Genomic DNA, 16047 nt, shown 5'->3' with positions numbered 1-16047 from the left:
TCAGTGGACTGTCTGGAAACCAGGCTAAAACGCCTAGTCAACTATTTGACAATGGGGGTGTGGCATATTCTGGCCGGGAAACACATTTTTGTGTTTTAAGCATTCTGTTATGCTTTAGCATATTGAAAAATAGTAGCAGATCTACAAGCTAGCTCGAGATTGTAGATCTGCTACTTTTAGAAAAATCGTAAAAATGTCGCGCAGATTTGGAATATATATTCTTTCAGAGCAAACATTTTTAACTAAAATCTTTGCTTTTGGGGGGGGGGTCCCTGGAACAACATATTTTGGGGGATGGGGTCGGTGGTGAAATACATAATACATACGGTAATTATACATCATTTCTGGGGTCCTTGACATGAAATATAGTTCGCGCACCACTGACATAGAAACGTAGGATTTAGAAGACATTTTTTAAAGAATCGTCCTCAGGTCTAAATGGGTTAATAAGCTGACGTTCTGTATCTCTGTATGTGTGTGTATATTCAGTTTAATTCTCTGTTTCATGGCCGTGTCCCTCATGGACAGAACACCATGTGCTTCTACTCCTTTACATATTATCGGGGGGGAAATGTTGTGCTATTTACTCCACTTTGCACTTTTTGGACCCATGCGAGTCTCTAGCTAAGGCAAAAAAGGTATATACACACTCGATTCCCTTTTGTATACACTCTCGGCCTTATAACCACTTAAATAAACCCTATATACTTTGTTGTATGTCAAATAGCAAAAAAGATATAGCTTTCTGAAAAAACTATGGGCCTCATGCCAAGGTTATAATAGTTACTATTAAACGAACTAAAAAACGAAAACTAGGATTAAAAAACATTTTAGTTAACTGAAACTAAATAAAAACTAAAAATAAATAAAAAATGATATAACTAAACTGAAACTGTATTGTGTGTTCACAAAACTAACTAAAACTAACTGAAATTATAGAAAAAAATACCCTTAGTTATAGTTTTTATATCAATATTTATAATTATGCATTTCGGGAAATTTATAATATAAACCTTTTAAATTCATTCGATTCATTTCCTCATTTCTCCAACAGGTTTTACGGCTGTTTTCACTAAGCTTCAACTAAGCATTTCACCAAAATAAAAACTAGCAAACCCGCTCTAAAAACGAACTAAAACTAACTGAATTAGAAGGAAAAAAAGTCATGACTATTACCAAAACTAAACTATAATGGGAGAAAAAAACTATTATAACCTTGCCTCATGCGCCGATACGTTCTTAACTTTTCCTCTTACATTTCTTCCTAAGTGAAGTCCAGTCAGATTCATGAAACGTTCTTAAGTATAGGCAGAATTGTTCGTAAATCATCATAAGAACATGCTTACTAAGCATGTTCTTATGATGATGAATCCAAATCCTCGTAACTTGAAGGGGTGTGCTAGTTCATTCAAAATATCAAGGGTAGACGCCCCACATATCCTAATTAGCATCCTAATTACCATATAGGGAACCGCCCCACCAATCCCATATAAGGCATTGGGAATTCACTTTTCGACCTGTGTTCACCCAGGTGGGTGTGGTCTTGCATGACTCCCTGGCCTTGCCTGCAGTCACACCTGTGTGTGATTGCAGCACACAGAAAGTCAAACCTAAACTACAGTCTGAATATGGTGGAACACCAGACTCCAAACATTAAAAATCAATAGTACTGTGGAGGTACTGAAGTGAACAGAAATTTCCATATTTTATATATGTATTTCTATTTAACATGGTTCCAACTTGTTGACCCTTTTGAAAGCTTCAACATACAATTCTGATTGTATATCTGCAGCCTTCATCATCATCATCATCATCATCATCATCATCACAAAAGGCTTTTTCAGCTTCACATTCAAAAATCGGTTCAGTATCGACATACATAAGGCCAAAATTGCCAAAACGGCGCATCCCTAGATGTCATATTTGTTGATATAAAAAAAATAAAACGTTTTGTTAAATAATTTTAAGGCAGCAACTGCTTGGTATATGTGGTGTTGAGGGTGAAATGGTGGTGCAAGGGGTGGGGATAGGGTGGCTTGCATGTAGGAAGCTTACAGGAAAATGGAGGTGGTGGGGCTGTCGGTATATATGGTGTGGGCGTGTATTTTGTTTGGGTTGGGTTGTAAACTCTAAACCAGTGGTTCTCAAACATTTTCATGCAGACCCCCATATGAAAATATTTTCTGCTATAGGGAAATGTTTTGAAGATTTATCCAAATAGCAGATCTACAAGCTCAAAATGGGCAGTAATGGGACGTGTTTGTGGGGCTATTTTCAAAGTATAAAATGGGATTAAAGTGGTAAAAAATGTTCCATATTATTTTGCTGTGGACTGCCTGGAACTTCCTCAAGGACCCCTTGAGGTCCTCAGACCAAACTTAGGGCGCTGTTTTTCCACACATTGTGTTTCTATATCGGTGGTTTTCAAACTATTTCATGTCAAGAACACCAAAAATGATATGCAATTGGCCGCCGACCCCCATCACAAAACATTGTTTAGGCATTTGTTTAAATGTTTGCCTTTTTCCGATTTTGTATATATATATTTTTTTCTAACCTTGACCCATTGTTTGAGATGTAGAACCATGGTTTTACAGTGTGCTATAGTGTTGTTTTTGGCAGCAAATGTCTATTTTAGTTTTAGTCAAAGTCTCTTGAATAGTTTCCGTTTAGTTTTAGTCACATTTTAGTCACCTGGAATGTGTAGTGTAGCGTTAGTCAAAGTCAAAGTTTAGTGACTGTCATTACACTTGCTGAAAATAGCCGATCTGCAAGCTCGCAACGCGTCACGGCGCGAGCAGTGTAAAAATAGTGTAAAATGACTTATATACTGGATCTCTTGTCCACTAGTCCATTCCTAACATTTTAGTCTAGTTTTTTTATATTCGTCAACGAAATATTTAGTCTTAGTTTTAGTCATCGTAGCTTAGTTTCCATTTAGTTTTCGTCAGTGAGAAAAGGTAGTCGATGAACATTTTTCGTCTTATAGTTTTAGTCGACAAAAACAACACTGAGTGTGCGCACTGCTATATCTGCAGTGCCAACCTTTCCTACCTTTCCTTTCCTTTCCTTTCCTTTCCTTTCCTTTCCTTTCCTTTCCTTTCCTTTCCTTTCCTTTCCTTTCCACAGTCATCTATAAATAGCAGCTTGGTAAACACATCCCCAGTGCAAGGCAAGGCAGTGCCATTGTTTTCACCTCCAGCTCCAACAGCCTGTTATGTCTGCCTTTATCGTCTTGCTGCACACGGTCAAGGTCACGGCATTCTTTTCTCCTCACACTGCGTTGGCATGTTGTGTGTGTGTGTGTGTGTGTGTGTGTGTGTGTGTGTGTGTGTGTGTGTGTGTGTGTGTGTGTGTGTGTGTGTGTGTGTGTGTGTGTGTGTGTGTGTGTGTGTGTGTGTGTGTGTGTGTGTGTGTGTGTGTGTGTGTGTGTGTGTGTGTGTGTGTGTGTGTGCGCGTGCGTGTGTGCGTGCGCGGTCCCCAGTTGAAGAAAAACACATCGTACAGGGAGATTAAAGTTGATTCCAAGTAGTAAGCCAAGTAAACGCACAGGTGGCCGGGAAACATGCTTGTACATTACACACACACACACACACACACACACACACACACACACACACACACACACACACACACACACTGACACACACGATACATGAACACATAAATATGTTTTCATTGGCACAAAGTATGTAAGTGGTTCAATATTTTCACACGTACTACTATGTGGTTAGGGTTACACATGTTTGTTTAGGGGGGGGTTGGGTAGGCAGAAACAAAACATGGACATTTTTTAAGCTGAATTTCAATTTCCACTTCAGTCGACCGACGGTTTGGGTTTGCACGCGTTCCCATTTCCCCTCGCTTCCTTCATGAACGCATCTTACCACCACTGACGAAATGAACAGTGAACTATAGTAGAAGGCACAGCTGGTCTCCACTAGGATTGATATTTGGATAAAATATATAAAATACTAATATAAAAAAAGAGTGTTTCACATACGTACGTAACTGCATGGCGCTCGAAAAGGCAGAATTGAAAATTGCAGGCCAGGCCAGATGTTTTTCCTTAAGGCTGTATAGGGAGTGTGGCACATGAACGTTTTGGGCATACAACGTTTTTATGCCCAAGACTTGTCTTGGCCTGTTATAGCGCCATCATGAGGCTGATTTTAAAAATGTCAAGTGGCATTGCTTCCTTAGCCTATAGTGGGAATAATGCGTGCACAGTTTCACTGTACTTGGGCCCTGCGTTCATGATTTGCAGCATTTTGTTTCCGACAAAAATCGGGAGACCTATTTTTGCTTGCTTACGATATAAGTCGCTGATGATCGCTCGCTTCATATTTTGAACGAGAGGCATGTTGAAGTCAGAAATGAAGAGCTTAGTATCTATCCATCTGGTCAAAACCACAGAGAGCTGAACGGCAGCGCGCATGCGCAAAAGAGCAAGGAGTATGGAGAGGCAAACTAAATAAAGAAAATCAGAATATTTTTCTCTCGTTTGATATCAATGAAGATGCGCTATAGGACACATCCTAGCAACCCGTCGGTTGGATTCGTTATGACATTCCCACACGTCGTACAGTCTAAGCCAAGGGCTGTATTTTGCGTGTCTTATAAGTACCAGGTCTTATTACTTAACTTAAGACCTGGACCACGCCTCCAGGTCTTAAGTTATAAGCAATAAGACCTGGTACTTTATATAAGACACGCAAAATACAGCCCTTAGGCTTAATGAATGTGTTAGTGTGAACAGTGAATGAAGCCCATACCTGTTGTTCCCAGTTGTCCGGGAGCGGCAGGTGGTGGTTGCGCCCGCTGCTCTTCTCGTAGTAGTACATGAGGGCATTGAGGTCGGGGAAGTTGCGGTTCAAGTCCTGCTCCCGGGAGTTGCCGCGGCCCACCAGGTAGCCGTTGAACTCGGGACCCTGTCGGCCCACAGACGACAACACATGCTGAGGTAGATGTATTAGAGAGGAAGGAAAGGAGAGAGGAGAGTTATGTCGTATATACATATTATGCACAGTAGCATACTCTCTCTATGTGTGTATATATATAAACCGGTAAGACGCGGGAAGCGAACGCAGCTCATACATATTTGGGTTTTTTTAAGATTTATTTTTAAGTTATTCTTTTTTTAAGTTAAGTTATTTTCAAGTTAAGTTTTTAACTTGGCCATAACCATATAAGGAGTCCCCAAAGCAGCTATACGTCCAAATATGGAGTGTGTTGCATAAATCACAAACAAATCACTCAGCTCCATATATGGGCACAAAGGGGGGGGGGGGGACACGGACACACGGACAGACATGATCTGCTAGGTCTCATAGTAAGTGCTCAATGCGTTCGCAATTAGCCAATGAGCCAAAATACATCGCAGTGCATTGTAATTATTTCTACGGACCAACTTTAATACCCTTTTAGGATTAGTGTCCTATAAGAACATCCAATAGGATCTGTTCCAAATTCTAATAGGATCTTTTGTCATAGGATTATACAGTTTATACTGTAGGTCGTAGCTGTAAAATTGTATAGTTTTTATTCAACCTATATTTTAACCGGGCTCGCTCCATTGAAATTGAAAATATTTTTGATAGAAAGACTTGGCTACGAGGGGCTGCATTAAACATAATTTACAACACAAACGCAAAACATAAACCACATGTAAGAATTAAGCTATAAGTGCAAATATGCTCAGTGTGAGGGAAAACACCAATACAGTAATGATTAAAACAATTACAGAACACAGTCCCATACCATATACGTTTTGATTTATTTTACTTAACCATATTTTTCTTGTCTCCAAATAACTATAGGTCCTGAAGTTTAAGTGAATAGACTGAAACACTATATGTGCGTACTTGCTAGTTTGTAGTATAGGTTCATGCCTCGTATATGCCCAAACACTGACTTAAATGTATGTGCGCACGAGCACGTTTAAAATGCCCAATCGTATTCATGTAATGTATACGTGTGTGATTCTTTTACACATTATTGTGTGTGTGTGTGTGTGTGTGTGTGTGTGTGTGTGTGTGTGTGTGTGTGTGTGTGTGTGTGTGTGTGTGTGTGTGTGTGTGTGTGTGTGTGTGTGTGTGTGTGTGTGTGCGTGCGTCCATATACCGTAATTATCCCTAGCATAGCAGCAGTTGTTTTTCCCCAGAGACACTAGGTAATAACAGACATTGACAGAACAATGATATCAAACCTAGAATCTGTCCTAAATGACATACTGTACTACACATCTGTGGACAAGAACAATAATACCCAGATAAACAACACACATACAAGACAAACATGTTTTGTTCCAGGACTCTTGGAATGTTTGTAACCTTTCACATGCGCACACGTATGCGCGCACACACACCCACCCACACACACACACACACACACACACACATGCACACGCACGCGCGCGCAAGTTATGCCATGCTGGGGACCTCCATAAGAGAAGATTTCCACAGTTCTATAGACTTCTAGATAGTGATTTTCAACCATTTTCATTTCAAGGACCCGTAGTTTGACATGCATTAGGGCTATACGGACGGACCTCAATTTAACGGGACCCAATTTTTATATTGTAAAAATCAACGATAATTGAACTCAGAGAGTGTACACACATGGAACCAAATGGACCCGTCTGGGCAGTGTTGTTATCGTCGACTAAAACTAAGACGAAAAATGTTCGTCGACTACCTTGTTTCACTGACTAAGACTAAATAAAAACGAATCTATGATGACTAAAACTAAGACTAAATATACTGACAATTCCGTCAACAAATAAAAACTAGACTAAAATGTTAGGAAGGTAGACTAGTGGACAAGATATCCAGTTGTATGCTGGGTTGCATGCTGAAAATAGCAGATCTATACAATCTCACAACGCGTCGCAGTCGTGAGATTGTAGATCTGCTATATTTTCAGCATGCAACCAAAGTGTAAAATATGTCACTATATCAAGTATAGTCAAAACACACTTTAGTCGACTAAATCAACTGTAGATTTAGTCGACTATAAAAATCGTATGACATTTAGTCGACTAAAACTAGACTAAACACTATATAGAACATTCCAGGTGACTAATAAAATGTGACTAAAAACTAAGTGAAAACTATTCAAGACACTATGGGCTGTATTTTGCGTGTCTTAAGTACCAGGTCTTATTACCTAACTTGAGTAAACTAAAGACCTGGAGGCGTGATCAATGCCATTTGGCTATTCTGAGTGGCCAAAGAGCATTGACCACGCCTCCAGGTCTTTAGTTTACTCAAGTTAGGGAATAAGACCTGGTACTTAAAGGGACACTTCACCCTTTTTGCAAAAAAATATATGTTAATGACGTTTAGGAGCTTTAGAACACTTTCCTGGGGGTCTTTATGTATGTAATATGTGGTTTTAGATATTTTAGATTGTAGCAGTGAGCCTGTTGTCTCTGATGTCATGGACACTGGGCTCTCTTCCTTCCTGGACTACATGTTGTCTCAGTAAGACAGCTCTCCCCCCCTATCAACAAGGAGGAGCAGTGCACCAAAGAATTATGGGAATTGTAGTCCATTGTCGGTCCCCGGGCGGGTATACGGGGGTACCGTACACACCCCCACGCCACGTCGTTAATGAGAACCCACGTGGTCACTACATTGAGTCACCTGATTGGCGGCCACCTCGTACCCGTCGGGGTTCATGGAGGGCAGGATGTGGATGCGCGTGTCGTGCACGAGGCGCGTGATGCGCTGGTTCCCCGCCGCGTACTCCTGGCACAGGAACTGCGAGAACTGGATGAGCAGCTCGCGGCCCAGGACCTCGTTGCCGTGCATGTTGCCCACGTACTTGAACTCCGGCTCCACTGGGGAGGGAGAGGGAGAGAGAGATAGAGAGAGAGAGGAAAAGGAGGAGGAAGCAGCGAGAGACGGGGGGAGAGAGAGAGCAAAGGGTTAAAAGGGACCAAACCGAACCCATAGCACACGTATACGCAGCGCTTCGTTTTCCTAGAAGTGCTGTTAAAGCATGAAATCAATCACATTTTTACAGAGAGGTTCTGTGAGTGTGTGTGCGCGAGTGCGTGCATGTGTGTGTGCGTGTGTGCAGTCTGCGCACTTGTATTTTTTACTACACTCGTGAGAGCCAACGTGTATATATATATAGTATAGGATTCAAGAAATAGACGTTGTGAGAACCATGTTGGTTGTTTTTACACGGTTCAAAAAAGGGATTTGGTGGAATTAGGTTTACAATTAAGGAATTCTGTCGGGTTAGGCATTTTGAGGTAATATAGGTTTAGGGTTTAGCGTTATGTATACTAAGGTGTCACACACACACCCCAAAAAAGGCCTCTGTGTGTGTGTGTGTGTGTGTGTGTGTGTGTGTGTGTGTGCGTGCGTGCGTGCGTTTACGCGTGCCCTCAAAGGGTCAACGCTCCACATAACCCTTATATGTAAGCCTTAGAGCCTGCATGGGCCTCTCTATACACAATGTTTCTGCTCACAGGTTACTACTAATTCCAGGGAAACACCACCAACAAGCTGCAGCCTATAGATACACTGGAATACACCCCGGTCAGCAACAGTGGTGGAAATGTATACTTACAGTATGTTTTATTTGAGAAAAATAATCAATACTGCAATGTACTGTAGAACTACTCCGTTACAAGTAAAAGTCTGGGATTCAAATTTTGTACTTCTAAATAAAGTATTGGCATATATATACTTACAAAAGTAGAACGTATACTCATTGTGCAGAATGACCCATTTCAGGTTTTCTAATGTTCAAAACGTCTTTTGAAAATGGCAGCATCTACAAGCTCAATGTGGTTCTTTTTCAGCTGCTTGAAAAGCAAGCTGGGCGGGCTTATAACATCTCGTGTATATATACCGCAATCTAAATCTCAAATGTAGTACTCAAGTAACAATAGTACTCAAGTAAATGTACTTATTAACGTTGCACCACTGGTCAGCAATTAACGACGACATTCTGAATACAATACATATTCAAGATGAGACTGATTGGGGTTGGATTGGGGGAAACTGCCATGGGGTCATTCTATGGGGGTCTCTGCCACTGATTGGCGTATAGACGGCTATCAAAACAGTCCTGGGGTTTCGCCTGATTGGAGTCAGACAAACGACCAACGAGGGCTTCATGCAGCTGGACCAAGACCATTGACTGGATGTCCTCACTGTTGGGGCATTGTTTTATCTTTTCAGAATATATCATCATTTTTCTTGTTGTTGAACATGCCAGATTTCCAGCCAACAGTGATGATACAGTATATAGCCAGGCCTAGCAGACTCTGACGCAGGACCTTGTCTGTGGCCTTGCCCCTGATCCAGTAACGCGCTGTGTGTTTTGGTCAGGGTGATTAATGGCTTTCTGTCCGACAGGATAGTGATTTGGTGCCTCTTCGACGCAGAGAGGGAAAACCCTACCGTCCATGCGGCCTCGACCGTGTTTGCTTTCCAAAAAAGATCCCTGTGCCAAGAAAGTGGTGACAGCCTGATTAATTCACATTCCTCCTAAAGGCTGTGGCTTTGGGGGAGCTTTTTTAATTGGCCTTGTGAATGAGAATCATTCATAACTGTAAAAAAAAAAAAAAAAAAACCCCCCCCCCCAAAAAACTGCACCTCCAGCAACCTTTGTACAACGAGAGCCCAACTGAGTCGTAGTAACTTTGGGGGTCGTTATAACTTTGTCACAAGCTTCTTTCTCTTACTTTAAATTGTCTTTCTCCATAAAATAGCAGATCTACAAGCTGCACACAACACGCGGCACGCATTGTGAGCTTGCAGAGCTGCTATTTTTGCTAACTTTACAGTGTGACACTGTTGTAGTACCGCATTTCCCAAACACTGGGTCGGGAGTCGGGACTCATTTGTGGGTCGCGGACACAGAATTCAAATTTGTATTTCAATTATTAAAAAAAAAAAGATGAATGATTATTATTTTATTTTTCCCCAGAGATTTTCAAACTTCAAACTTTTTCTTCAAAAGAACTATTCGTATTATGAAACTTTTTAAGGAGCTACGAAAATAGCTGATCTACAAGCTCACAAAACGTATCGAATCTATTTCATTGTATAGTTTAGGGGTCTCGCGGTCCCCGGGAAAGATGAGGGGGAAAATTCCCCTTTTTGGGTCTCAAGCTTATAACAAGTTTGGGAAACCAACCGCTGCTGTATAGTGTGACGAAATATGGAGATAGGAGGTCTCTGGCGGACAGCGTCGGTCTGTTGGAGGAATGGGAGAGAGAGAGAGAGAGAGAGGGTGCCCTGGGGAGACAGCAGGCAGCTCTGTGCCCAGTGTACATGTTGCACTGGTCTCTGGAAAGAAACGCATGTATCCTCTCCTCCGCCTCACCACATCTCACCACATCCTCTCTTCCTCTGTCCTGCCTGCAGTGTGTCTGTCGTCTCCTATACACTGTCTCGCTCTCAGCTGCCCTATAGTAGTACTGTCGGCCTGTCCTACGCTGTCTCACTCTCAGCTGCCCTATAGTAGTACTGTCGGCCTGTCCTACACTGTCTCACTCTCATGCTGCCCTATTCATGTTGTCGGTCTCTCCTACACTGTCTCCCTCTCAGCTTTTCTGTAGTCTTGTCTCTCCTATAGTACACTGTCTCCCTCTCGGCTTTCCTGTCTCTCCTGTACATTGTCTCCCTCTCAGCTTTCTTATAGTCTGTCTCTCCTATATGCACTCCTATGTCTCCCTCTCGGCTGTCCTGCACTATACCTGTCTCTTCTACAATGTCTCTCTGTCAGCTGTGGTGTACTGTCTGTCCCTATACAAGCCTGTCTCCTTCTCAGCTTGCCTAAAGTGTGTTTCCCACCAATATACACTATCTCCAATTAAGCATTCCTATACTGTTTTTCTCTCCTAAATTGTCTTATCTCTCAGCTTTCCAACTATCTGTCTCTCCAACACTGTCTCCCTATATCAGCTTTCCTACTATCTGTTTATGCTAAATTGTCTTATCTCTCAGCTTTTCCTACTGCCCGTCTCCCTTTATATACACTCTGTCCTATATATATTGGTAAAGGAGTGTATTGTTCGCGTCAACAAATCAAACAGGGAAACAACAAGGCAAAAGGTGATATCCCACTCTCTCCTCTTATATATATATATATATATATATAAAGAAAGCCTAGACTCAGCAGCATGTGAACGACATTGACTTCCTGACTGTGTGCGACAGCGGAAGGGTCAACCCACGCCAGCGACCTCTCTCTCTCTCTCTCTCTCTCTCTCTCTCTCTCTCTCTCTCTCTCTCTCTGGTGGTTCAACTCTGTCAGCGGCATCGGTTCCTGTTTTTCAGACCCCGGCGGTCACCTTTGCCGCCATGGAACACGTGTACGGCACACATCCTTCTATTCTGGCAGAGGAAGCCAAGGCTATAATATACTTGTGCAAGAGAAATGGAGCTTGGAGAAAAAGAAAAAAAGAAAAGCGCAAGTTCAGCTCTCAGCTGCCAAAAGGCACAACATGATCCGTGTAGAAATCTCGCAGACATCATCAAGCTTTTTTTTTTTCTCCTCTCTCTCTCAGATTTTTTCCCCCCTCCTCCTCCTCTACCTCCTCCTCCTCCTCTACCTCCTCCTCCTCCTCCTCCTCCACCTCCTCGCCTTCACTGGTAGGAAAAGCGAGAGATGTTTTTTTTCTTCACAAAGTTGCATGTCATGACGCCGTGAGCTATATGAACTTTTCCACATTTTGCGGTACATGCAATTGCATCACATACAAAATGTTTGTCATTCTTCCCGTCTGTGTGTGTGTGTGTGTATGGCCAGAACTAAAAGGAAAAGCAAATAATACGAATTTTTGGGGTCCATGCAGAGCCGCAACATGTTGACTCAAAGTGACACTTTGTAAAAAACTGTGAAGCTTAATTGTCATAATATCCTCTTGCAGCTGTTGAAAGCATCGCCGTCGGTCGGTCGGGGGCATGTTTGAAACAGATCTTACAAAAGCTTCGAATGAATCACAGATGTCCTTATAAGGGGTATATATACAGCCGACATGTTCTTTTGTTGCTATGTACCCCCTTTCTGAGAAGAAACCCCCCGAAAACCCTCACTCCCTAATGAAGTATATATCCTGAGCGTTTTTTCCACAAATGTTTTCCTAGTAATAGCGAGGGGCAAGGAGCCAGCTTGGGCCCCGCGCGCCGCGCGGCCTGCTCTGCTTTTTCCTACTCCTCCGCTATTAAAGCCCCACAGAATAATAACACACACCCCGCAGAATCTAAACTTCGTGGAGCCAAAAGAGCCACAATCTTGTATTTCATCTTGTCGACCCCCCCCCCCCCCGCCCCCCAGCTCTTGTCTCCAGGCAGCCAGCAGCCAGCCAGCCAGCAGCAGTTCTCACACCCCACACAGGCAAGAAAAGGGCAAAAAGATCCATTCGACAAAGGAATGCACTTTTAACAGCCTATACAAGAGCTGGTATTGTTTGTTGATGTTTCGAGGACATGAGGAATCGGCCCTGCATAATGTCACCACGGTGAAAATATATGGCGGGTTCACACTGACCCCATAACGTTATATAGGGCTGCCCTTTTTAAAACCTATTTCAATTTACTTTCCAATACTAAGTTCTGATCCAAGGGGAAAAGTATAAAGAGCTGCTATATATACACATCTCGGCAGCCTTGAACAGTGCATTCATGCATGTACAGACGTCCCTATAACTCCTTCCAGGTATATGCATATATCAATGAATGAATGACGATTACATTTTTTGGATATTTGCGTCGGTTATTCAAAAACTATACACAAACAAATATGCAAGCTATACAAGCTTTGTACAGCTGCTATTTAAAATAAAACATTTTTAGAAGAATCTTGAAAAAGGTGAGAACCACTGACATACAGTAGAAGGCATTCGTATAGAATCGGCTTCGAGCCTCAATGGGGGTCAGGTTTAATTCATACACACCTTTCATCATCTCTATATATAGCCTCCCTTTCGGGACCCTCGGTTACCTTTTCTGTATTGGGGGACAGCGGTTATAACACCGTCCCAAATACAGACAAGTTAAGGGGGGCTATACAGTATACACCATCGACTCATGCAATAGAGTCAAACGAGACAGCTATAGGGTGCTCTCTCCCTCTCTCTCTCTCTCTCTCTCTCTCTCTCTCTCTCTCCTTACGCGCTTCGTGGATGCCCGGGCTGTCGCTGAACTCCAGCACGTAGAGGTGGCGCCCCTGGACGCTGCGGCCGATGCTGTAGATGCGGCTGATGTAGGGGCACTCGCTCTGCACGGCGAACAGCGCGCGCACCATGTCCTCGTAGCGGTGGTGCTGGAACTCGGGCCCCGAGGCGCGGGCCAGGTGCAGGCCGGCCAGCTGGCCCAGCAGCAGAGCACCCAGCCAGCCGCCCCACTGCAGCATGCTGTGGCTCCTCGCTCCACACACACACACACACACCCCTGGCCCAACGGTGCTGGTTACAGGGCCGGACTGGACTGGACAGGGCTGGGCTGGACAGGACAGGACAGTACAGGACAGGAGAGGAGAGGAGAGGAGAAGAACAGGAGCTGCTGCTGGACTGCCCTGAGGCTATACCTGACTCTCTCTCTCTCTCTCTCTCTCTCTCTCACCCCGAGTCAGTCCGAGTCCAAGCCCTCCCTTCTCTCTCTCTCTCTCTCTCTCTCTCTCTCTCTCTCTCTTTGAGCCTGTGTGGATCTACACTCTCACTTCAAACCATAGTGCTCCTCTGGCTTTGACTAAACTCTCTTTTCTCCTGCTCTCTGACTGCATGTCCCTCCTGCTCACATCCCCCCCAATCACACTCTCTCTCTCTCTCTCTCTCTCTCTCTCTCTCTCTCTCTCTCTCTCAACTTCTCTCCCTCTCAACATCTCTCTCTACCTCTCTCTCTCTCTCTCACTCAGTCTCTCTGCCTCCTCCCACATACAACACTCACACTGAGAGAGCAAACAAGGACAGCCCCCGACTCCTTCTTTGTCTCACACTGCTCTCTCTGTCTCTCTGTCTCTCTCTCTTTCCTCCAACAGCTGTGTCAATTCATTTTTATTTCAATTCAAACATACATTTGCATGTCCACAGAGCAAGTGTGAACAGTACGCACAATTAAATATAGTGTAAACAGAGCTGTGTGTAACATTTGCATATACCATATACTACATATAGCAATCATAATAGCAATAGAAGGGAGAAATGTCCTTTTTCTTTTGGTCAAATGCTTTTTTTGTATGTTCAATCTATATCTATATCAGTCTATAGAGCGTCGCTGTCCCGCCCCCTACCAGGGGGCCCAGGAAATGATTCCCCGTTCATTTCAAAAAGTATTTATTTAAAGACCTTTTTAAACCTGTTCGTACAAAGCCAACTGGAGTTGTGACAAATCATGACAACAATCATGGACGAACAAATAATTAGAAAGAAGAAGAATACGGCAGTGTCACGGGGCAACCCGTGCCCTATATAGACACTAGAAGACTCCACAATGTGAAACTGAACATTACAAACGCACACTGCACAGCTGCTTCCATTAATTGACTGTCATCAAGCTCCTTGGAGGTGTGGCTATGTGTGGCATCTTATACTACTTATCTGTGTTGCCTATAATGCTATCATAATTGTTTTGTGTTTGATGTGATGCCTTGGAAAACAGTCACTCTAAATATGTAATTGTATAGTTGGTCTAACTCATGGGTTTGAGTAGATTGGTCCAATTACTAATCATTGTGGGTGGGTCTCACCTGGTATATAAGGGAGGCTTGTGGAAAAAGTTTGTGAGGGAATCCTGAGTGGACAATGTTCAGTTTTGCTTGAGACTAACAAAGGAGACAACTCCAGGGGAGAGCAGAGCTGACAGGGCCAGGAAGGCACATAGCCTGTTTTCAGTTTCTTAAGTTCTTGGTTTGTTGTTTTTCCTTAGTTGAGTTGTCAAGTGTTCATGTCATACTTTCTGTTATTTGAAAGTGTATTGTTAAGTCTTTATTCGGGAAGTATTCTTTTTGCCTGCGCAGTCAAATCCAGCATGGGTCGTTCACTCTGTGTTTTGAGGTAAATATAAAATACCAGAAAAGATCTACATTCTTGGACTGTCGATTCTTGGAGCCTTGGGCCGTTCGGGCAACTTTACAGGCAGGTTACAACACTTTTTTTTCTTGATTTTTCTTCTTTGTAATTATTTGTTTGGTCCAAAATATTGTGTTTATTGTCATGATTTGTCACGACTCTTTGTACGACGCTTAAAAGGTTGGGAATTATTTCCCGGGCCATGGCGTCGTCATGAAAGCTCTAAAGAGATGGTATAACCGGAAGGCTCACCCATTTCTTCCCCGCCAAACGCACGCTGGTGCGGTTCTTGTATATATTCTTATGTGTATATTTGTTTTACTGAGGATAAGGAGTTATAGGCATTACCGAGGTCTATACGTTTATGAATGTATAGGTTTTGGGCACCGTTTTACTGAGGTTATATAAGGTTATAGGAATAAGGTTAGGTTTTTCGGCATATAGTTTACGGAGGTTATGTGTATAGGAATTATGGCAGGTACAGTATAGAGACCGTTCCGGGGTCGTCCGGATTTAGATCGGTGAGGTTCAGATCTGTAAAGGTGCAGGAAATATGGTAGTATTAGTATTATGTTACAGTGTGGATTTTGTCGACTAAAACTATGACCAAAAAAAGACGTTCATCGACTATACCTTTGTTCACTGACGAAACCTAAATGGAAACTAAATGAAAGCTGAACGAAGCTGAACGAATGAAGCTATATGATGACTAAAACTAAGACAAAGTATATTGACAATTTTGTCGACAAATAAAAACTTTAGGAAGCTGGGACTACTAGTGGACAAGAGATCCGGTATAAGTCATTTTACACTTGGTTGCATGCTGAACATATACTGTAGCAGATGTACAAGCTTGTAGATCGGTGTAAAATGAGTCATTACGACACCATCAAGGCACCGTCAAAATACATTTTAGTCGACTAAATCAACTGTAGATTTAGGTCGACTAAAATCGTATGATATTTAGTCGACTAAAACTATAGACTTAACAAAAAACATTCCAGGTGACT

At 42.7% G+C, this 16047-nt stretch overlaps 1 protein-coding gene across 2 annotated transcripts in view; it reads right to left on the bottom strand.

The window, feature by feature from the left end:
- cpn1 (carboxypeptidase N, polypeptide 1) overlaps positions 1-13790 on the bottom strand; it is a 38763-nt gene extending 24973 nt beyond the window's left edge. The window contains exons 1-3 of one of the 2 annotated variants that reach the window (XM_080789525.1): positions 13143-13790; positions 7647-7843; positions 4776-4931 (exon numbers count right to left, since the gene is read on the bottom strand). In XM_080789525.1, coding sequence (XP_080645651.1) covers positions 4776-4931; positions 7647-7843; positions 13143-13383 — 594 coding nt within the window. In that variant the 5' untranslated portion in view covers positions 13384-13790. Of the gene's footprint in view, positions 1-4775; positions 4959-7646; positions 7844-13142 lie in introns of both variants that reach the window. The other variant, XM_080789524.1, reaches the window with a different exon arrangement.
- Between the last annotated feature and the right edge of the window lie 2257 nt (positions 13791-16047).

The sequence above is a fragment of the Protomyctophum bolini genome (assembly GCF_963924005.1).
Source record: "Protomyctophum bolini genome assembly, chromosome: 18".
Lineage (NCBI taxonomy): Eukaryota > Metazoa > Chordata > Actinopteri > Myctophiformes > Myctophidae > Protomyctophum > Protomyctophum bolini.
This window is presented reverse-complemented; position numbering and strand designations above follow the sequence as displayed.